The sequence below is a fragment of the Salmo salar genome, chromosome ssa15 (genome assembly GCF_905237065.1).
Source record: "Salmo salar chromosome ssa15, Ssal_v3.1, whole genome shotgun sequence".
Lineage (NCBI taxonomy): Eukaryota > Metazoa > Chordata > Actinopteri > Salmoniformes > Salmonidae > Salmo > Salmo salar.
In genome coordinates, this window is record NC_059456.1 from 36,159,259 (window position 1) to 36,183,203 (window position 23,945).

At 43.1% G+C, this 23,945-nt stretch overlaps 1 protein-coding gene across 19 annotated transcripts in view; it reads right to left on the reverse strand.

Moving 5' to 3' along the window:
• The window catches only part of LOC106571353 (receptor-type tyrosine-protein phosphatase kappa), a 176,287-nt gene that overhangs the window by 23,300 nt on the left and 129,042 nt on the right, over positions 1 to 23,945 (reverse strand). For all 19 annotated transcript variants that reach the window (XM_014144327.2, XM_014144326.2, XM_014144331.2 and 16 more), the window contains 7 exons: positions 18,687 to 18,989; positions 15,409 to 15,518; positions 11,900 to 12,101; positions 10,754 to 10,859; positions 8,693 to 8,966; positions 8,430 to 8,466; positions 443 to 578 (listed from right to left, as the gene is read on the reverse strand). In XM_014144327.2, the coding sequence (XP_013999802.1) occupies positions 443 to 578; positions 8,430 to 8,466; positions 8,693 to 8,966; positions 10,754 to 10,859; positions 11,900 to 12,101; positions 15,409 to 15,518; positions 18,687 to 18,989 (1,168 nt within the window). The remainder of the gene's footprint in view (positions 1 to 442; positions 579 to 8,429; positions 8,467 to 8,692; positions 8,967 to 10,753; positions 10,860 to 11,899; positions 12,102 to 15,408; positions 15,519 to 18,686; positions 18,990 to 23,945) is intronic.

A 23,945-nucleotide genomic window follows, 5' to 3' on the forward strand; every position in this document is an offset into this window, starting at 1 on the left:
TTGAAACTCAATCCAACTCTCTACCAAACTATGTTATGACCAACTCTGGTAACGCTGACTGTGTAAGGCTGTTTTAAGACTGTGTAAGGCTGTCATAACATGGTCTTGACACTGCATAAACAATAACATACAATACTGTAGTCTCTCCTCCCACCCCCCGCTCACCCTCCCTCCTCTCACCCTCTCTCCTCTCCTCCCTCCCTCTCTCCTCTCCTTGCTCCTCTCCTCCCTCTCACCCCCCTTTCCTCCCTCCTCTCTCTTCTGTCACCCCCCCTCTCACCCCCTCATTGTGTAGGCTGTCTGATAGTCCAGCCCAGCCTCCGCTGAGAGTCATGGTTATGCTGATGGCATGGGATGGAGTAGAGCGTTCTCATGGTGTAGGTATGCTATGCTAGCATAGAGCCAGTAACACAGTGTCTACTATTTACGATGCTCCACTCACCTCTTCTTGACCAGAAGGATGGCCACCAGCACCAGTAGGATGAAAACCAGCACCCCAGCACTGATGCCAGCAATCTTCACTACCCTGTCTGTCTGCTTGGCTGGGTCCGGGATCACCTCTGGTTCCTCTGTAGCTCCTAGGTGACCGGTTAGAAACAAAGGTCAATTAATAGGGCGTACGTTTGTTGTAGTTTTGACCGTAAAATACAACACTTGCAAGGGCATAGTGGAGAAGTGAGTCTCTTCCAGCAGAACTATACCTCCTTTGATCATAATGTTTGACCATAATGATTACTTCACTTGACCAGATGGTGGTCCACTCGACAGGGATTGGTTTTCCCATCACACATGATATATACACTTCACCATTTCGTGAGGATATCTTCCAGATTGAGCCATACCACAACATAAAAAGACATAATGACCAATAGCCTACTCATATTTAAATACATTAATATTTCCATTACCGTATACTATCTTTGTGCACTGGTTCTACACACACTAATGTCCTGATTAAATTGGGTTCTCTTCTAAATGCCTTTAGAATTTCATTTCTAATTATGTTTCATACCCCCATGGTCCCACAAGATATTAAAAGCATAAATTCACTATCTGTGGTCTTCTAATATTTTTTAAACTTCAAAGCCATTAACTACAGTAAAGCATTGGGTTTGGATACTCATTAGAAAACAAAGAAAATAATATGATATCCTAGTACACAACATGTTATTTGCTAAACTGTTTACAAATAGGGGCATACGTAAATACTGTCAAAGGTGAACCAATACAAAACTACGTACCAATCATAAAAGTGAAAAAAATCGAAATATCTCTACATTGATCATGTTGCCTCTGATGTATTGTATTATTTTGCTTTTGAGACATACAAACGCCATAATCCTCTTTCTAATGCAAAACACATAAAAACCAAGTAAAGCATAATCCTTCCTTTTAAGGTCTCCTAGGACTTAGTGAAATGCACTTCCTACAGTAGACTGAGACCATTGCACAATTTCTAAAATGTACGTCATTTCTTGATGCAAGTCCTTTATCTCCTGACCCCTGCACTCCAACCTGCAGGGCAAATATGATGTCAAAGGATAATTATATCCCTATACAACGCTGAACCTAGTACTTCATTCATACAATAATGTAGTCCTTTTCTATCAACAGCTGAATGAGAACCAACAGCAGTGAAAGGAATGGAAGATATGACGACTCCCATCTCATCCATCCTCAGATCAAACAGAAGTTCTTTACGGAGACTGATACAATGGGATGCTTGGCACAGACTTTTATGCCTGGGAAAAGCCCATCTTCAGCCAGACCTCAAGCCATTATTCCTCAGGGTCAATTCAATGGCCTAGTTTCTATCAAGGGAGAAAACAACAACAAACTGGCATCTGTGTCACTAGAGGGACCACTATTCTGTATTTCACTAACTCACCACCCTGGGGCAAGAACAGTCTTCCCCCAGACCACCTAAGACAGACTACCACACTACCCCCCACAGAACAGGTTGCGATAACATTTACAAATAGAGCAAACTAACTATTTCAGTTGGAAAGACTGTGCAGGAGTGTTTGGTGGTCCTATACTGTAGCTATCTTTATTCCTGAAACTAATCTGCTTTGCTCGTAAAACATCATCTTTAATCGGCGTGACCCCTAACATATTGTGGATGGACAAAACCACTTTAGAGAGCATGTCTAACATTCACTAAAACACATCTAGGAACAGAAAGTTGGATGTACGTAGCAGGAAGGAGGTAGTCTCTGGGGCTTAAACCCAGATCTCTTTCAGTGTATGGGGGGGCTATAGAAGCGAGGGGGCCAGGTCCTTTGGGACTGTCTGTTGTGCTTGACAGTGAGCCCCCCCAGCTCCCGTGTGCCTCTCCAAATCTCTCCCTCTCGCTATCAGGTTGGAAGGAGATGGATGTCTACAGAACATGTGTCCCAAAGGAGCAGGACAAACTGTCCTTGTCTCTCACGTTGTCGCCCACTGGCCACGCCGCTGGCTTCAACACTTAAACACCTACAGCTACTATCCCTTCTCTCTGTTTGACAGCTCTTTCACCCTCACTTTAGCCATGCTATTGTAGTGGGAAAATGACGGTACAGAAACCATTTTCTGGTATTTAAGTCAGCTTCAAAAACATTCTGGAAAATATCAGCGAAATTAACTGAACAGACTAGATTGTTTGGATCGGCTCAGAGTATGCCTGAACTTGACCCCATGGTGATAATAACCAAATAACCAAGTCATTGCTATGATAGAGCTACAGTGGGGAGAACAAGTATTTGATACACTGCTGATTTTGCAGGTTTTCCTACTTACAAAGCATCTAGAGGTCTGTAATCTTTATCATAGGCACACTTCAACTGTGAGAGACGGAATCTAAAACAAAAATCCTGAAAATCACATTGTATGATTTTTAAGTAATTAATTAGCATTTTATTGCATGACATAAGTATTTGATACATCCGAAAAGCAGAACTTAATATTTGGTACAGAAACCTTTGTTTGCAATTACAGAGATCATACGTTTCCTGTAGTTCTTGACCAGGTTTGCACACACTGCAGCAGGGATTTTAGCCCACTCCTCCATACAGACCTTCTCCAGATCCTTCAGGTTTCGGGGCTGTCGCTGGGCAATACGGACTTTCAGCTCCCTCCAAAGATTTTCTATTGGGTTCAGGTCTGGAGCCCGACTAGGCCACTCCAGGACCTTGAGATACTTCTTACGGAGCCACTCCTTAGTTGCACTGGCTGTGTGTTTCGGGTCGTTGTCATGCTGGAAGACCCAGCCATGATCCATCTTCAATGCTCTTACTGAGGGAAGGAGGTTGTTGGCCAAGATCTCGCGATACATGGCCCCATCCATCCTCCCCTCAATACGGTGCAGTCGTCCTGTCCCCTTTGCAGAAAAGCATCCCCAAAGAATGATGTTTCCACCTCCATGCTTCACGGTTGGGATGGTGTTCTTGGGGTTGTACTCATCCTTCTTCTTCCTCCAAACATGGCAAGTGGAATTTAGACCAAAAAGCTCTATTTTTGTCTCATCAGACCACATGACCTTCTCCCATTCCTCCTCTGGATCATCCAGATGGTCATTGGCAAACTTCAGACGGGCCTGGACATGCGCTGGCTTTAGCAGGGGGACCTTGCGTGCGCTGCAGGATTTTAATACATGACGGCGTAGTGTGTTACTAATGGTTTTCTTTGAGACTGTGGTCCCAGCTCTCTTTAGGTCATGGACCAGGTCCTGCCGTGTAGTTCTGGGCTGATCCCTCACCTTCCTCATGATCACTGATGCCCCACGAGGTGAGATCTTGCATGGAGCCCCAGACCGAGGGTGATTGACCGTCATCTTGAACATCTTCCATTTTCTAATAATTGCGCCAACAGTTGTTGCCTTCTCACCAAGCTGCTTGCCTATTGTCCTGAAGCCCATCCCAACCTTGTGCAGGTCTACAATTTTATCCCTGATGTCCTTACACAGTTCTCTGGTCTTGGCCATTGTGGAGAGGTTGGAGTCTATTTGATTGGGTGTGTGGACAGGTGTCTTTTATACAGGTAACGAGTTCAAACAGGTGCAGTTAATACAGGTAATGAGTGGAGAACAGGAGGGCTTCTTAAAGAAAAACTAACAGGTCTGTGAGAGCTGGAATTCTTACTGGTTGGTAGGTGATCAAATACTTATGTCATGCAATAAAATGCAAATTAATTACTTAAAAATCATACAATGTTCTTTTCTGGATTTTTGTTTTAGATTCCGTCTCTCACAGTTGAAGTGTACCTATGATAAAAATGACAGACCTCTCTCTACATGCTTTGTAAGTAGGAAAACCTGCAAAATCGGCGGTGTATCAAATACTTGTTCTCCCCACTGTATGTGTTTTCTGTCAATGGTTGCTTACCACTGCAGCAATATTATGGGACAAAGAGAAGATGAAAGAAGAGCCTTTGCCTCAGTCACAGAAATATGTCACCTTTTTTTCCTTTTTCTTTTTTAGATTGTAAAACAGCAGTTTTAAATAATCTCAAAGGCAAATAACACACATCAATCCACTCAATGCTTTACATGCAACACCCAGACTATGCCATCAAGAGTACTATAACAAATGTAATATTGAGCGCAACAAGAAAAACAATAGCCTTGATAGCAGAGCAGGTTTCACAATAGATGTTGACACCAGTTAAAAGGTTATTAATCAGTTCTGCAGCCCGGTGTCAAATGTTTTAAGGTATTGCTTGAGACATAATCCCCATCTCGCCTCAAGAATACTTATGTTTCTGTCAGAGTTAATGAGATATATTCATGAAAAAATAACAGAGGAAAATCAAATGGAATTGGATTACAACCATTTTGAAGATAAAACTCACTGCTTAAAATGAAAATCTATTTTCATTCCTAATGGTAGGCTACACGGCGGAGCGCTTATCAAATTCTGTCTGGATTGGTTTGACAACCTCCGGGCCAATGCGCTCCGGAGACATTTGTACAGGGAAAACAATTCATGACAAACAATACAACCAAAAAAACAACAACACTTTCATATCCAATTAAGTTAGGGCAATTAAGGTGGTTTTCAATTCAGAGAATGAGAGCACATCTGGCATATAATGTATCAAGGATGGAAAGCGTGAGTGACTGGGTGAGACGGGCACAAGTGGGCAAAGACTACATATACTGTACTCCAAGGGGATACTGCATGGACACACACTGGGCTACTTGAATTTCTGAGCACGACACAGTTCTGGGAAAAGGGTGGATTATTGTTAGGACTAAATAACATTGTTGAGAGAGGATGGAAAAATAGTGCGATATGTTTCATCATGGCTTTGACAGAGATAACGCATTGGCCACATCAACACGCTCTTACAGTATGAAGTGACTTAACTGTGGATGATTTTTATTAGTGTCACAATTATGTGTGCCCTTGTTGTCAGTGTCACATCAATTAGGGATTCGGCGGTTTCATGACAGGGAGAAGGAGAATATCAAACATAGCTAACTCCGGTAATAATACCGAAATAGGCCTATATGAGAGAACAGTATGTATGACCAACAGTACTGTCTCTCCGATCTTTGAAAGGCACAACAAATCCAACCCCTGGTGTGTTAATGCACAGCCAGCTGTTTAGGCGTTATGAATACAAAACTTTCCATGTCTGATAATCTAATAGCATATGTGGGCAGATTTCTAAGCTTGGCCGTTCAAAAAATCTTAACTGATTATTAAGCAGAAACATTAAATGCATAAATATGAGTCTAATTGATAAGCATAGAAATAATTCCATCTACAGTTGAAGTCGGAAGTTTACATACACCTTACCCAAATACATTTAAACTCAGTTTTTCACAATTCCTGACATTTAATCCTAGTAAAAATTCACTGTCTTAGGTCAGTTAGGATCACCACTTTATTTTAAGAATGTGAAATGTCAGAATAATAGTAGAGAGTGTGATTTATTTCAGCTTTTACTTCTTTCATCACATTCCCAGTGGGTCAGAAGTTTACATACACTCAATTAGTATTTGGTAGCATTGCCTTTCAATTGTTTAACTTGGGTCAAACGTTTCGGGTAGCCTTCCACAATATGTTCGGTGAATTTTGGCCCATTCCTCTTGACAGAGCTGGTGTAACTGAGTCAGGTTTGTAGGCCTCCTTGCTCGCACACGCTTTTTCTTTTGCCCACAAATTTTCTATAGGATTGAGGTCAGGGCTTTGTGATGGCCACTCCAACACCTTGACTTTGATGTCCTTAAGCCATTTTGCCACAACTTTGGAAGTATGCTTGAGGTCATTGTCCATTTGGAAGACCAACTTGCAACCAAGCTTTAACTTCCTGACTGATGTCTTGAGATGTTGCTTCAATATATCCACATCATTTCCCTCCTCATGAAGCCATCTATTTTGTGAAGAGCACCAGTCCCTCCTGCAGCAAAGCACCCCCACAACATGATGCTGCTACCCCCGTCCTTCACGGTAGGGATGGTGTTCTTTGGCTTGCAAACCTCCTACCTTTTTCCTCCAAACATAACGATGGTCATTATGGCAAAACAGTTCTAGTTTTGTTTCATCAGACCAGAGGACATTTCTCCAAAAAATATGATCTTTGTCCCCATGTGCAGTTGCAAACCGTAGTCTGGCTTTTCTATGGCGGTTTTGGAGCAGTGGCTTCTTCCTCGCTGAGGGGCTTTTCAGGTTATGTCAATATAGGTCTCGTTTTACTGTGGATATAGATAATTGTGTACCTGTGTCCTTCAGCATCTTCACAAAGTCCTTTGCTGTTGTTCTGGAATTGATTTGCATTTTTCGCACCAAAGTACATTCAACTCTACGAGACAGAACGCGTCTCCTTCCTGAGCGGTATGACGGCTGCATGGTCCCATGGTGTTTATACTTGCGTACTATTGTTTGTACAGATGAACGTGGTACCTTCAGGCGTTTGGAAATTGCTCCCAAGGATGAACCAGACTTGTGGAGGTCTACAATTTATTTTGAGGTCTTGGCTGATTTCTTTTGATTTTCCCATGATGTCAAGCAAAGAGGCACTGAGTTTGAAGGTAGACCTTGAAATGCATCCACAGGTACAGCTCCAATTGACTCAAATGATGTCAATTAGCCAATCAGAAGCTTCTAAAGCCATGACATCATTTTCTGGAATTTTCCAAGCTGTTTAAAGGCACAGTCAACTTAGTGTATGTAAACTTCTGACCCACTGGAATTGTGATACAGTGAATTATAAGTGAAATAATCTGTCTGTAAACAATTGTTGGAAAAATTACTTGTGTCATGCACAAAGTGGATGTTCTAACCGACTTGCCAAAACTATAGTTTGTTAACAAGAAATGTGTGGAGTGGTTGAAAAACAAGTTTTAATGACTCCAACCTAAGTGTATGTAAACTTCCGACTTCAACTGTATCTGTGATGTAGTGGATGGAAGCATGTCATTCCTAGCAAGCATAGCCTAGCATAGCATTTTTTAAACATGATGCAGCTAAGCTGATTTCTTCAGGCATAGTGTTATTGATGGGTGACTATAGAGTTAATACATGGTACAGTCACATCTGGCATATTAGCATTAGCAGTCACCTTAGGCTGACATCCGAGATCATGAGATGTTTTGCCATTAGCAATATCTTCATATAGCTCTCCACTGAAAAACAGTAGGGTTTTGCTAGTTTCATACCTCGTAGTTTTCATACCTTCTATTAGAAATAAAGTTGTTGCTGGAGTAGGGTGGAACTGTCCTGATGACTTGATGGGACTATTGTACTATTTAGCCTAGCCAACTAATATTTGAATGAGATACTGAAGCTGAACTTACTGGCCATTTAATTAATTGTAGTAAGAGACATGGCCATAAGCACTTGAAATACTTGGCTAGTTACTCCAATGCACTTCGGAAAATGCATGTTCAGCATAAATGTTGTCCATAATCTATAATGCAGGTAATTTCAATAGTGCAAAGCCAGAGGACAGAGTCCATAAATCGCCAACCCATTTCCCTTCGATTTACGCCACAGATGAGCTGGCACTGTAGGAATTATATCAACTTAATGACCACTCCCTCTTAATCACTAAAAACCAACAGCATGGCTTTATGATAAAAACCAGCTCTCTCTCTCCCTCTGTCTGTCTGTGTGTTAAATCAGAAGGACTGGCCCTGCTAGCCCCCTGTTCTCACAGACACAAGCTGTTCACCAGAGCAAGGTGCTTTACAAGCGCACATATCACAAATAAATAAGCTTTCCTTAATTCCAGCTCAATCCAGATTCTCGCTGCACGACAATTCTCTTGGAAGATAGTGACACACGCATTATCACGTAACAGTTCTTTATCTGAGCAAGAGAGTGGGCATTTATTGGCTACTGGGAAAAGTGATTGAAATCCAACTGTAATGTACAGTTAATTAAATGATACTGGGCAAGAAGAACTTCTTTTGTTGTACAAATAAGCAAAAAGAAAAGTCTTACCTTTTGTTGCAAGTCTCAGACATTGTGTTTTTGATTCCTGTGAAACAAAATAAAATAAAATACAAATCAGTGCAACATGAGAAACAGGAACAAACTAGATAAAAGGTAAACTAATGAACAATAGTAGGGTATCAAAGGGGGGTGGGAAAACAATGCTCCTCAATGTACAATTCAGTTTTAAAGACACATATTTAAAACCCCAATAACCCAATGAGGGAACATTAGAGGGTCCTATTGGCTGACAGAGTGTGGTGTATATTCACCTTCTCCACACTGCTGACGGCCTGGAAGTAGATATTATAGTTCTTCCTGGGGGCGAGCGGAGGGTTCCAGAAGCCATGGTACGTCTTGTTGTCGCCCACCGTGAACGGAGAGGGTTCGGGAAGGTTCCCTGGAGGCAGTTCTGCCGCAAAGTAATAAGGCGAGCCACCACTGGAGGCACTGTGGAAGGGGACTGGGACCTGGTAGCAGTCCACGGAGCTGGCCTCCCTGCGTGTGCGATGTGGGTTCAGCTCCTCCACCACGATCTGATAAGCGCTGCGGAGAGGGACAAAACATCACAAGCAATCAGTCCCCACAAAACAACACAAGCAAACAAAGCCAGCTAGCCAAACAAAAGGCAGGCTAATCTTAAAGCAATCTCTCACTTCACGGAGCACAGAGAGGGCATGCCAAATGAGCTTAACTCTTGGAATGAGCCCTGGATTGGCAGTGTTGTACGCTACAGGCCCTGATATTTCTACCAGAGCCCCTTTATCTGCACATGGCCTTTAACTAATAACAATCCATTCTCTCAGACTGGGAGGCTATAGAGAAACCCCCCTGAATGGGAGTTGATGAACCTCCAGTGAGAGTAACAGGTCAGGTCTCTCATTTGTATTTCAGGGTCACCCTGCTGTGCTTCATCTCTCCCCCTGAGGGTCTTTGTTAATGTGGCGAGACACGCAAAAACCACAGTGCCAGGGCAACTTATTAACACAGTGCAGGGCAAGGAGAAGCCCCTTCACACACTCATGGAGCTGTAAACATGGCAGACCTACCTTCCTTTCACATCCACAGCTCAGAGCCCCCTCCTAAACTTCACTACTCTTTGTTCCACTCAGAGAGCACGACCCCTCCTCCCACCCTTGGTAATAACTGCCCAGGGGCGTATCTCTGTCCCCCCGACCGCCCTTCCCTCACCATTAGCGCCCAAGTGCCCTGACAGCCATCTCCACATCCCTGACCTTCCATAGCTCCTGTTTTAGCTCAAAGCGCCGCAGATCTAAAATACAAGTGACACTCCATAATGCCGGTCGCAGATGGACACAAAATTCGCTTCCACCAAAATAGGGTGAGTGCTCGGGCTCTTTCCTCTATCCTGTACTGCTTGTCAATGACAAAATGTTACAAATTACCTGGGCAAATGGCCTGAGGCTCGCTATAACTCAATCTCTCATACACACCTTAACCAACCCTCTCTAAATTACCACTACACAGACCTGCTGCGTGATTAGCCAATCGGCTTCCATCTGAGCTTGGCCGGTTTTATGGAGCACTGCTAAAACGGGTCAAATGAAACGATCCCTTTGATAACACACATCTTTGTTTTGTTGATGCTCCTAAATCCTTCAAGCTGGTAAAAACATGACATAATCCTAGTCGTAGTATGTTTCCTCGTACTTTGCAAACACCACCCTCCATTGCATATTTGATATCTGACTATCCAATTAGTCTTTATGGTATTTGTAACATTATACTGTACACAAAATATGTATTCCAGAAAAAAAACACCCCAAAACATTTGCTCAAAATTAGAAGTGGGTGTGACATATTAGCTACAACTGCCACATATACTGAGTGAGTGCTTGTGAGAAAGAAATGCAGTCAGGTGGTTTTGTATTCAGGGCTGTTGTTCTTTCCCTTTCAATACGCAGCCCCTCCAATTTCACAATCAACGAACAGGCCTGGTTGCATAATAGGTGATTTACTGAATCTGAGCACAAAGAGTTCTCTCCAAATCCTCTTTATGACAAGTACCTTCAACTCCATCCCTGCCGATTGTGATAGGGGAGAGGAAATGAAAAGGCACAGGCCAACAATGGCCAAATCAAATGGAGATCGGCAGGGCCATGGACCTGAATATGTAAATTCCCTGCAGAGTCTCTGTAGACATTACCCAGTACTGCTCTCTCTATTTGTGGGATGTGCTACAGGGAGTGACAGGGAGGGACACAACACAAACTTCCTGACAGAGATGTCAGGTAAACAGACGGATGACCTTCATTAAAATGACTAGATGGAACTCTTGGACAAAAAAAAAAGCCAGGCATTAGGTCTCTCACCTGATAGGGGCTCCTTTGGCCTGAGCGGGCTTCAGTAGGACGGTGATGGAGGTGGCCGTTTCATTCAGAAACGCCTCGGACCCATCATACTCTTCAAGTGTTGGGGCTATGGGGAAAAAGCACACCAGACAGACAAGAGTTTAGTGCAAAATCACAGGAGGAAAATTATCGACAATGGGGTGTAATATGTTGAAGTCTTGAGAAAGGCATGCTCTATCAGGACACATTATGTTTAATTTTGAACTTGGCTGAGCTTTAATATAACACTGCAAAGTAAAAAATTAACTAAAAAAAAATATATATTTTCTGCTTGGAACATGTTTTCTAAAACACTTCTGGGAATTGCAACCTGACAAATTGGCAATAGCAGTTTTGCTAAAATGCAGGAACTGCGTGATTACATCTACATTACGTACATTACATATCTTTGAAGTAGGCGCTTAGCGCAAAAAGCACCAGGCTCCTCTTATTTAAAGAAAGGCTACTGGCCTCATTTTCCATTAAGGAAGCTTTTAGCTTCCATTCACCTGGTTAATTTGATTGATGTGGTTTGCATTATCATCTAATGAGGTCCTAGGCTGTCATTTCAACAGATTCCAAATACATTCTGGTCTAGGACATGTTGAGTGCTGTCAAGACTAGAGTTGGGAAAAATGTGTGCTTCAGAAAATTACTCCAACAGGTACAGAGAATCCAGATATTCCATTACGGAATGGAGTCTGACATGATCAAAATGACTGAGAGATATTTCAGTGCTGCGCTTAGTATCATGGTAGAAATTGCTCAAAAAAACCAACAACCGAACCAACCCATAACCCAACCAATTTTTTTGTTACCCCATTCTGGTTACTTTGCTTCCTAGATGCTATTTGAACCTGCAGCGCTACCAGACCCTTTTTACCAAAACAGGCAGGAATGTCATAAGACAACACTTACATTATGCATCAATTTAATTTGACTTGATTTATAAACAATATTTGCTCTGGTAGCACTATTAATAGTCTAGCAGCTGTAGCACTACAGCCATTATTCTGCATACATACTCTACCATACTAAGGAGGATTCTCTTGGCCAGGTTTCCCTTCTAAAATAGATCTTCTGACCTCAATGGGACTTCCTGGATAAATAAAGGTTAAATAAACGTACCTGAGATGTTGGTGGTGACGTTGAGTATGGTTGGGGGGCCGAAGCCCTTGACGGTGCTGGCTCGTATGATGAACTGGTAGGTGGTGCCAGGGTGCAGCTGGTTGAAGACGTGGTGAGAAGTGTTCCAGGGCATTGACACGATCAGAGGGGGGCGCATTATCGGCACCGAGGGGTCAAAGGACCGAATACCACTGTAGGCAATCTGTTAGGGGAGGGAGAGGAGACGTACATACAATATTTACCTAATGAGCTGTTGAAAAGTGTTCATGCGAATGGTTACAGACTTTCTGTAACATTATGCTGTGGTAGAAACGTAATCTGTGTTTAAGTAGGTGGAATGCGCATACCTAGCAAAGTACAACAAATAAGAGTGTTTGAGTGATTTTTCTGTATTGTGTATTGACTTGAAGTAGGGCTGGGCGAAAGGTGCAAAATATCATGGTATTTTAACAAAATTGGACGGTATGACGGTATTTTTAGTTTTTGAATAATACAATTTGTACATTTGCTTTATGAGTAGTGAATGATCCTAGGGTGGCAACACATACATTCTAAGTGATTTCAATGAGTCTTTCTCCATTCTGATTGTTTTATACTGTTCAATTCAACCAAAACAAATTTCAGCACTTTTATCATTCCTGCATTTCCTGTACTCAATTGCAGTGGTGGAAAAAGCACCCAATTGCATACTTGAAAAAAAGTAAAGATACATTAATAGAAAATGACTCAAGTAAAAGTAACCCAGTAAAATACTACTTGAGTAAAAGTCTAAAAGTATTTGGTTTTAAATATACTTAAGCATCAAAGTAAATGTAATTGATAAAATGTACTTAAGTATCAAAAGAAAAGTATAAATAATTTTTAATTCCTTATATTACGCAAACCAGATGGCACCATTTTATTTTTTATTTACGGATAGCCAGGGGCACACTCCAACACTCAGACATCATTTACAAACAAAGCATTTGTGTTTAGTGAGTCCTCCAGATCAGAGGAAGTAGATGACCAGGGATGTCCTCTTGACAAGTGAGTGAATTGGACCATTTTCCTGTCCTGCTAAGCATTCAAAATGTAACTTTTAGGTGTCAGGGAAAATGTATGGAGTAAAAAGTACAGTATTTTCTTTAGGAATGTAGTGAAGTAAAAGTAAAAGTTGTCAAAAAGAAAAATAGTAAAGTAAAGTACAGATGAAAAAAAAGACTTAAGTAAAAATACTTTCATTTACTACTTAAGTACTTTACACCACTGCTCAATTGAGATAATTTCCACACTGCCATGTAGGGCTGTACGATATGGGCAAATAATCTAGGACTTATTTTTAACCAAATGTTGCAATTGCAATTTGACTTGCAAATTAGAGCAAAACTGTTGGAATCATTGAAATAGAATGACTATTCTTATTATATAGTTAGAATATAATAGTGGGCACTTTGAATACAGAGTTGTTTGAGATGACAACGAATTAAAATGCCAGGGAGGAGTTATTGTGACAGGGTAGGAACTAAAGTATTGATAAGTGTTTCCTAGAGGACACAATAAGCTTTGGCTACATTGCATGTTTTCTCTTAGCTACTTCATGTAGATAAAGAGGAATATGCAAAGCAAGAATATGTTGATTTAGAAGACACAGTTGCACAAACATGCTGATTTAGGTCTACACCATCACTGGTATTATCAGGCTGTATTAGCTAGCTACGTTTGCTCTTACTCAGTACATGTATTAGCTAGGTAGCAAGCTATTAGCATTACCATCTCACAAGATTTAGGGCAACTTGCTAAGAAAAGACAAACTAGCTGTTTGCTGATGTAAGAAAAACTAACTAATAGTGTCATTATAGAACGCTAGTGGATTTATATTAAGAAGCAAAGTGAAAACAGCATTTTTGTCATCAACAGTGTTGCATGTGCTGCATTGACCATGCAGAGACTGAAAGCAAGTGTCTCGTGGTTGAGGCACATCAAATGCGCTCCTTGAGTGACATGGGCCCTGGCTAGATCTGTGGAAAGTGGCACGGAGAGAAAGAGCAGAGATGACTCAAGTAGCGAAGTAAACTATAAAAATGTACATTACACATGGCGTATCACATTTAACAAACCAAACATTCAAATACCGGTATAGAAGGTAAAGTAAAAACCCAAACCGGTCCCTTCATCAATACCGGTATATCATAAAATGAACTTTTTGAAGATCTGGGGACCCATGCCAAATCTTTTCAGTCTCCTGAGGGGGAAAATGTGTTGTCGTGCCCTCTTTATGTGTTTGGACCATGATAGTTTGTTGGTGAAGAAACTCTCCACCCGCTCTACTACAGCCTGTCGATGTGAATGTGGGTGAATGTAGTCCACGATCATCTCTTTTGTCTTGCTCACGTTGAGGGACAAGTTGTTGTCCTGGCCCCACACTGACAGGTTTCTGATCTCCCTATAGGCTGTCTCATCGTTGTCGGTGATCAGTCCTACCACTGTTGTGTCATCAGCAAACTTAATGATGGTGTTGGAGTCGTGCTTGGCCACACAGTTGTGGGTGAACAGGGAGTACAGAAGGGGACTAAGCACACACCACTTAGGGGCCCCCGTGTTGAAAATCAGCGTGGCAAGTGTGTTTTTGCCTACCCTTACCACCCCGGGGCAGCCCGTCAGGAAGTCCAGGATCCAGTTGCAGAGAGGTGTTTCATCCCAGGGTCCTTAGCTTAGTGATGAGCTTTGTGGGCACTATGTCAGCACTATAATCCACATTCCCTTGGTTTATGTGGGTCAGAGTTCTCATATTCCTAAAGCTGGATAACACTTGAGAATTAAGAAATGTTTCTTCAGATTCACCCCATTGCACACAAGCTATGAATCATTGTGGGTTATTAACTTTAAAAATACAATCCATTCAATGATGGATCAGTACACCTTCATACTGTATCTAAGAAGTACTGAAAATAGTATTTTAAAACAGTAACATACAATGAGTTCCCCTTAGAACCCACACTCCCCTTTTACAGTTACAGTATTTCCACCATAGTCCTGTATGAAAAAGGAACAGGACGTTTTTCACTCATCTGTGCTGGTTTCCAGAGGGACAGTAAAGATTTTTTTTAAACCCTGTGAAGCATGGTTTAGATATACAAACCCCATGTGGGTCCTAGACAGGCCTGTCTACCATCCACCCCTCCCCCACCTCTCCCCATCCCTCCCCCGACCTCTCCCTCACCTCACCTCTCGCCTCCCTCCCCCCACCTTTGCCATCCCTCCCCCTTCTAACCTCCCTCTTCCCACCTCTCCCCTCTATCCCCCACCTCTCCTCTTCTCCCCTCCCTCCCTCCCCCACCTCTCCACTCCATCCCCACCTCTCCTCTTCTCCCCTCCCTCCTTCCCCCCCACCTCTCCACTCCCTCCCCCCACCTCTCCCCTTCTCCCTCGCTCCCTCCCCCCACCTCTTGCCTCTCTCCCTCCACCTCTCCCCTCACCCCACGATCCCCTCCCTTCCTCCACCTCTCCCCCTGGCCATAGTCCTTCATTACCTCATACTGAGTTATGATCCCATTGGGCTCCAGTGGTTCCTTCCAGTAAAGGAAGATCCGATCCTCAAACGGTGTGGCTTTCATGGACTGGCTTGGAACGGGGCCAGGCACTGCATTAGGACAGAAGACAGGAGGAGTGAGTCCTAATGCAATCAAAGGAAGGCCACAGTACTGTAATGAATCCTATTCTCACAGAGAGACACACTCCTGAGCCTGTATGCCTGTAACCAGACCACTGACTGTTTTTACTTACAGCAAAGCAGCATGTTGAAAATGGCATGATAATGTAGAGCGCTGCGCGTGCGTTGAATGGGAGGCACTCGAATCCCCAGTGTTTTTTATTGAATTTGGACAATGAATTTACATGAGATTAGATCATCAAGGTGCAATATCCTTTCAAGAGCATCCTTTCTCTCTGTCATCTGCATGTTTTATGATCAAATTAGTCTCCTATAATTTGGAGGCTCTGTCCCTTTCACCAATAAAGCAAAGCCATCAGCCAGAGAAACCACAGCATGCCAGACCTCTCTGACATGAATTATGATCAGTGAAAAATCTAGGTATTGAATATAGAATTTAATATACACTATATACAGTGTATTAGGAAAGTATTCAGACCCCTTGACTTTTTCCATATTTAGTTACGTTACAGCCTTATTCTAAAATGAATTAAATAGTTTTTTCCCTCATCAATCTACACACAATAATCCATAATAAGAAAGCGAAAACAGGTTTTTAGAAAAGTTGGCAAATGTACACACACATATATATATAATTTATTTAAGTATTCAGAGCCTTTGCTATGAGAGACTTGAAATTGAGCTCAGGTGCATCCTGTTTCCATTGATCCTCCTTGAGATGTTTCTACAACTTCATTGGAGTCCACCTGTGGTAAATTAAATTGATTGGACATGATTTGAAAAGGCACACACGGTCCCACAATTGACAGTGCATGTCAGAGCAAAAACCAAGCCATGAGGTCAAAGGAATTGTCCGTAGAGCTCCGAGACAGGATTGTGTCGAGGCCCAGATCTGGGGAAGGGTACCAAAACATTTCTGCAGCATTGAAGGTCCCCAAGAACACAGTGGCCTCCATCATTCTTAAATGGAAAAGGTTTGGAACCACCAAGACTCTTCCAAGAGCTGGCCGCGCGGCCAAACTGAGCAATCGGGGGAGAAGAACCCGATGGTCATTCTGATAGAGCTCCAGAGTTCCTCTGTGGAGATGGGAGAACCTACCAGAAGGACAGCCATCTCTGCACCACTCCTCCAATCAAGCCTTTATGGTAGAGTGGCCAGACGGAAGCCACTCCTCAGTAAGAGGCACAAGACAGCCTGCTTGGAGTTTGCAAAAGACACCTAAAGGACTCACCTAAAGGAAACAAAATTCTCTGGTCTGATGAAACCAAGATTGAACTCTTTGGCCTGAATGCCAAATGTCACATCTGAAGGAAACCTGGCACCATCTCTACAGTGAAGCATGGTGGTGGCAGCATCATGCTGTTGGGATGTTTTTCAGCGACAGGGACTGGGAGACTAGTCAGGATCGAGGGAAAGATGAACGGAGTAAAGAAAGAGAGATCCTTGATGAAAACCTGCTCTAAAGCACTCACAACCTCAGACAGAGGTGAAGGTTCACCTTCCACCAGGACAACGACCCTAAGCACACAGCCAAGACAACGCACAATTGGCTTCGGGACAAGTCTCTGAATGACCTTGAGTGGCCCAGCCAGAGCCCGGACTTGAACCCGATCTAACATCTCTGGAGAAACTTGAAAATAGCTGTGCAGCGATGCTCCCCATCCAACCTGACAGAGCTTGAGAGGATCTGCAGAGAAGAATGGGAGAAACTCCCCAAACACAGCTTGTAACGCCATACCCAAGACTGTAATTGCTGCCAAAGGTGCTTCAACAAAGTACTGAATAAAGGGTCTGAATACCTATGTAAATGTAATATTTTATTTGTTTTATTTATTTATACATTTGCTAACATTTCTAAAAAACATTTTTTGCTTTGTCACAATGGGCTACTGTGTGTAGATTGATGAGTGAAAAAAACAATTTAATCAATTTTAACCTTGTACAACAATACATTTCCCTGCACCATATCTGTTGTACGTTTTTTTAACTGACTGACAGCCTCCTCACTGCTGATGAAACCTGGCAGTCCCATGGGTCTCTACAGCTGCCACGAGACTGTTCTGCCATGGGGCTGTCTGCCTGCCTGCCTGCCTGGGCTGTGTTCTAGTCAAGCTGGGTTGGGGACGTCCAAAGCCCTCTCCCTCACAGCATACAGACAGAGAGCAGAAGCGTTACCAGGTCACATGACTGGGTGCTTGTCAGGTCTGTCTGTCTGAAGAGACGCTCGGGGTGGCGGGGACGTTTGTCTGCGGTCTATGGATCAGTCTTAGAAGAACTGTTTACGTGAACCTCTCTTCTCCTCTACTCGCCCCGCAGTCAAACAAATGTCTATTTTTCAAATCTATTGGATGGATGTCACTGAGACATCAGCTTTTTCCACAAGGAAAAATCTAGCATTCCTTTTTCCTGTCTGATGCTGCTGAAAATGGGGTTGGTTTGACATGGGAAGAAAGAGTGATTTTTCTGAGAGAACACAATGAAAAGTCATACAAACCAATCTCAACAAAACAAACGGGAGAAAGGGGCAGTAATATGTACAGCATGAGCTGAATATCACCCAAACATCTAAGCTCTAGCTACATACAGAATCTGGCATAAAAGATCTAATACATTCTGGTGGAACCCCTACAGAGGGCTCGGTCATTTCACTAGCATTATCTCCTGGGTTTGTGAGAATGTGAGGTGAGATTTAAACAGGTCCTCATCAAGGGACAACATGTCTACCGGAGTCACAGGATACAGCTGGTCACCTGGCTGCATTATTATAATGCAGAAGCGTTTAATGTGAGTTACAAATTCCAAGCTGCGACCAGTGCTGTTATTTCAGCCCTTGGTTAGCCTCTCCCGCTAGCGTCTATTCAGAGAGCAGCAGGGAGAAAACGTGCTCTGCTTTGAAATGGCTAACTCAGCCCAGCTGTAGGAATCACAGGGGGCAGCAATAAGTATGTGTCAGTCAACTGGCTACAAACAGGGCGAGACACATCCATCTTTTCTAAATGAAGGAGTATTAGAAATACATTTTAAAAAGTATTCATACCCCTTGACTTTTCCACATTTTGTTGTGTTACAGCCTGAATTCAAAATTAATTAAATAGATTTTTCTCATCCATCTACACACAATACCCCAGTACTCATACCATCTTCATCTGTCTGGATGATGGTCTCGTCACTCTCCTTGCGTCCTTCGGGGTTGGTGAGGATCATCTTGAGGCTGACATTGGTGTTGGGGGGCAGGTTGCCCACCACGTGGCGTGGGGCCTTGGGGTCCATGTCTAGGCAGTCGGCCTTGGTCTGGTTGTTGGCGTTGTAGTAACGGTAGCAGATGGTGACGTTGAAGGTGTGGCAGCGGGTGATATTGTAGCCAAGAGACTCCCAGTCCACAGCGATGAATCTGGCCTGGGTCTCCGCAATCTTCAGTCTCTTCGGGGTCCGCATCGGCTCTGGAGGAGACAAAGAAACACATGGTTAAAAATGTGCTCGCAATCTAGCGATAACTATGGCCAACATAGAATCAATGGAGAGACCAGTTTGTGTACAGTATCATCTGATTAGGGGACGGCATATACTACCACTAACATGTCTGTCACAAATGTGCACAGTTAGGCAGTATCAACACATCAGGTCTATGTGGATGCGCTGTCAAAGCGAGGTGTTGATGATGGCGCCCAAAAATTGTCCTTCAGCAACACAGCGGCCAATCAACACAAAGCTCCTCTGTTCTTTTCCTCATCCCTGGTTCAGAACATATCCACAGACAAATAATGAGGCCAGTATGAGGAATGAATGTCAATGTACAGTAATAGAATAGGAGTGAAAGCAAACTAAATGAACAAACATGAACTGTGTGTTGAGCTGATTATGGTGACCAGGAGGACACTCTCACAGCATTTTAAGAGCTTCTGAATTAGTCAATATATCACCCTGGGAGAAAGTCAATATAATCCGACCCGCAATCCATCAAGCAACCACGGCATGCTGGATACTAATTACTCTAATAGTCCAATTCACCTGCGCGATTAAGGAAATGATGCAAGTAGCGCCTTTGTCTCACCGTGGTTATTTGCATTGTGGAGATGCAGCCAACACTGCAGCAAGGGCAGGACTTTAATAGGAACATAACTTAGACCACTGTATTTGTGTCTACTGTGCCAATGTCTACTGTCCTCACTACAATGTGAGGACAGTAGACTGTCTAGTGTAGTGAGGACAGTCTACTGTCCTCACTACAATGCATTGAGTTAGCCTTTCTCTGTACATGATTATTTTGATAATCATCAATTATCACAATGAAGATTATTATCATGTTGATATTTGGGCTTAATATAAAAAAATACAACACATTTCCTGTCCGTACATAAACATGCGTTAGGGGCAAGCTCTGAGGGATAAGGGGCATTCAGACAGATGTGTTCTAGACACCGGCCTAGCTGTCGTTAAAGTGCATGACCTGACATGTAGAGCTTGTGGGGGTTCAATCTCCACTAAGTCTTCCATACCAGTGAGCCCTGGTATTCTGCATACTCTGCAACATGCATTACTTGAGTAATGGGGTAATGATTCTGCCATGGCCAGCCTGGGGGGAGGGGGTGTACGTGTACCATACAGGCTCTTGGCATGGCAGGCCATCCTCACACAAAAGCCTCCCTCTCAAATGTCCTCTGTGGAAACAGACCTGCCCTTATTCTGTTCAGTCTCATCTCTACGACCACTGCATAAGAAGAAAGAAAGAAAGATTGAAAAACTAAAAGTGAGTTAGGCCAAACTGACAAAAAGAGAAAAGGAGAAAGGTGAACTCTTGTTCAGTAAATTACCGATGGTCTCTGCTGGGTGTAATCACCTACACTTTGATGAGCGGGGCCCAGGAGAGCCCTTCCTTTCTAGTCTAATTGGAATGAAAAGCTCTGAATAAAGACTGGGGACTTGTTAACATGATCTTATAATGACTGTTAGCTTTGGGGGTTATTAAGAAAAAAGCTCTCCACAACTTGATGTGCCGTTGGAGAAATACTGGACCATCACTTTTCTTAAATTGCTTGATAATATGTTCTGTTTTTATTGCATTGGAATTGTAAATATTGTGAATGTGTGTGATTGTGTGCAGGGGTCCCTTGAAAATGTGGTCTTGGTCTCAATTGAAATCCCTGTTAAAACATTTTTTGTTTTGTTTTGACAACAATACAGTGCATTCAGATAGTATTCAGACCCCTTCACTTTTGAATTTTTTTTTACTTGTTTCAGGAAACTAGGCATATGTTGCACGTCACTACTTCACAGGAGAGCCATTTGAATGTAAACTTCCTTGAAAAATCTAAATGCGTTTTTTGGCAGAAATGACTTCACAGAAAAAGTCAGCAACCTTCCCGCCAGCCATGATTGGCTGAGATAATGAGTGGGCTGGACATGCCAAGAGATGAGTGGCTTCCGTCTGGCCACTCCACAATAAAGGCCTGATTGGTGGAGTGCTGCAGAGATGGCTGTCCTTCTGATAGGTTCTCCCATCTCCACAGAGGAACTCTGGAGCTCTATCAGAATGACCATCGGGTTCTTCTCCCCCGATTGCTCAGTTTGGCCGCGCGGCCAGCTCTTGGAAGAGTCTTGGTGGTTCCAAACTTCTTCCATTTAAGAATGATGGAGGCCACTGTGTTCTTGGGGACCTTCAATGCTGCAGAAATGTTTTGGTGTACTTCCCCAGATCTGTGCCTTGACTCAATCCTGTCTCGGAGCTCTACGGATAATTCCTTGGACCTCATGGCTTGGTTTTTGCTCTGAGATGCACTGTCAACTGTGGGATCGTATATAGAGAGGTGTGTGCCTTTCCAAATCATGTCCAAACAATTGAATTTACCACAAGTGGACTCTAATGAAGTTGTAGAAACATCAAGGATGATCAATGGAAACAGAATGCATCTAAGCTCAATTTCCAAAGGGTACGAAAAACATTTGTTATTTAGTGGCCAGTGTTTCTGAGAATGACCAGTGCTCGGGGGTAGAAGAGGGGAATTGGTCCTGGGGTGGCCACAGGTTGGTTGTAATAGCCCAGGAGCAACTTGCTGACCTCCCTTCTTCTCTTGACAGCAGGGGCGCAACTTTCACTGGGGATGGGGGGACATGTCCCCCACATTCTGAAATTGCATTTTGGTCCCCTGCAGTTTTAGAATTGGAATGGGATACAAAATGAGGCAATGGTGTGCTTTAAAACAATGTGGACGCCTCCGAGCGGTCGGGTTGGCTGTTTTGAGTGTTTATCCGACTGGATAATTTCATTTTAATTGTATTATTATGTCGCCCCCACTTCTAAAACCAAAGTTGCACCCCTGCTTGACAGTACAAGCATTTAATAAATTAAGTTAAGTTTTCTTCCCGATCTGGTGACATGATAGTTCAACACAATACTTTTTCTGTGTAGAGCCAATTCACACTTATTCAAAGATAAGAACGGAAACAAAAGCAATGGAGGGGAAAAAAGAAGAGGGAAAAGAACACGAGGTCAGAGACACTCATCTCCCACAGGTCTGTTTCACCTGTAACAAGTCATTATCTGGCTGTCTGTCACTCACGGGGAAACACACACAACATTCCGGGCGAGCCAGTGACAGCTTGCCATTCCGGGAACATTTTCGCCTGGCAAAAAAATAAGTATTACATCTCGACAGGTCCTAAGAAGGCACATCGGAAATGAGAGGAACGAATAAGTCAGGGCATTTCCCCCCTCATAGTAATACTGTTTGTAAGTCTGATCAAGGGCAAAATAATTTCAAAAACGAGAAGCCAACAGTGAGAAATGGAGAAAGAAAGGAGAGAGAGAGAAGTTCATTCTAACAGAAGAATCAGAGCATTCAGTCATCATGACATGTTATGATCAGGGAAATGTTTCATCTGCCAAGTGGACACCAGGATATACGCACGCCGTGAACTCCGTAAAGACCAAATGATTTGGGATAAGCCTGAAATGAGCCCTCTATCGGAGAGAGGGGCAAAGCCAAAGTGGTCATTATCAAAACATGACAGTGTCTCATCTGCTAGTCAACCTGTTAGTATGCCCTCAACCCACATGGTGACCTGAGAGCCAGCTATTCCGTGAGAAGATGTGAGAAGATAAAAGAGCGGGAAAAAAATACATGAAAGTACCAGGGAAGAATAGAAATGGATAGATTCCTGACATCCTCCATCAATTGAAATGTCAACCAGGCAAAAATAAGTTGTGGGTAGAAATTAATTGCTTCCGACTTCCCATGCCCCATCAACTTTTAGCACATGCGTACACACAAAGAAGCAATAACATTTGCATGGCAGACAATTACCTGTCCCACCGTCACGGTCTCCCCCCACACCCCTTCTCTCCTCTGTGCTGTTCTACCACCCAGGCCAATAATTAACAATGGGTATACCCTTCAGAGCTGATCAATAGCCGTGAAGTCCTGCATTAACATCACAGATTAGGCAACCCCCCCTCTAATAAATTTCATCGATTCCAGCAGGATCAGATGCTTAAATCCCAGTGCATTTTTCAAGGATTAAATTAAAAGGAGATATATGGTCCTGGGAGAGGCAAGGTGCCAGAGCGATTAGGAAGGTGTGCCCACTCTCCTTACTCTCCTTTTTCAGCATGGATTCAAGCTGCAGCCTCTCCTAACAGGCCAGGTTGAGAGACAGGTGGATCCACTTACTAAACAGGCCAGGGCCCTCCTTTGACCCCGCAATTCAAACACACATTTCCCCTCTGACCCTCCTTGCACTCGCCTACCCTTATCTTCCTTTATCTAACGCTCACTGAGTGGATGGAGTGAGGGGGGGGGTGAAAGAGGAGAGAAGAGAGAGGGGTGGGGGAGTCTGGAACGTGGCCATTTGGGATCAGGCCCAGCAATGAGGAGATTTTGGCATTGTCCCTGGATCTTTAATTGCTGTGACAAATCAACCATTGATGTTGAAAACAGAACCAAATTGTTTACACAGCCCGCTCTTTGTGGCGAGCAACAATGCATTCTTTATTTCCACTGGGTTCAGCGGAGAGAAAAAGCAACATTTGCATACAGAGAGGTAAATATTGCTCTACAGCGTGTATACATGATACAAAAGCTTGTCTGAAACACCTGATTAAGTGCATAAAGAGGACAGCAATCAATCATAATCAAATAAGCAGTCAGCAGACTCCTTAATGGCAAAGAAACCTAATTGAATATCCTGTATTGATTTCAGATTTTCACTCCTTATTTTGCCGCTTCATTCCATTATTTGTTTTGCCAATCAGATCAGCAGGGCCATGATCGCATTATAAGAGAGTTTAAGAATATCTCACCCGTTAGGCTAAATGACCATGAGGATGCGACATGGCATGTCTGATGGGCTGCTGGTTCAAACACATTACACACAGGGGACCCGGACTATGACAGGACAGA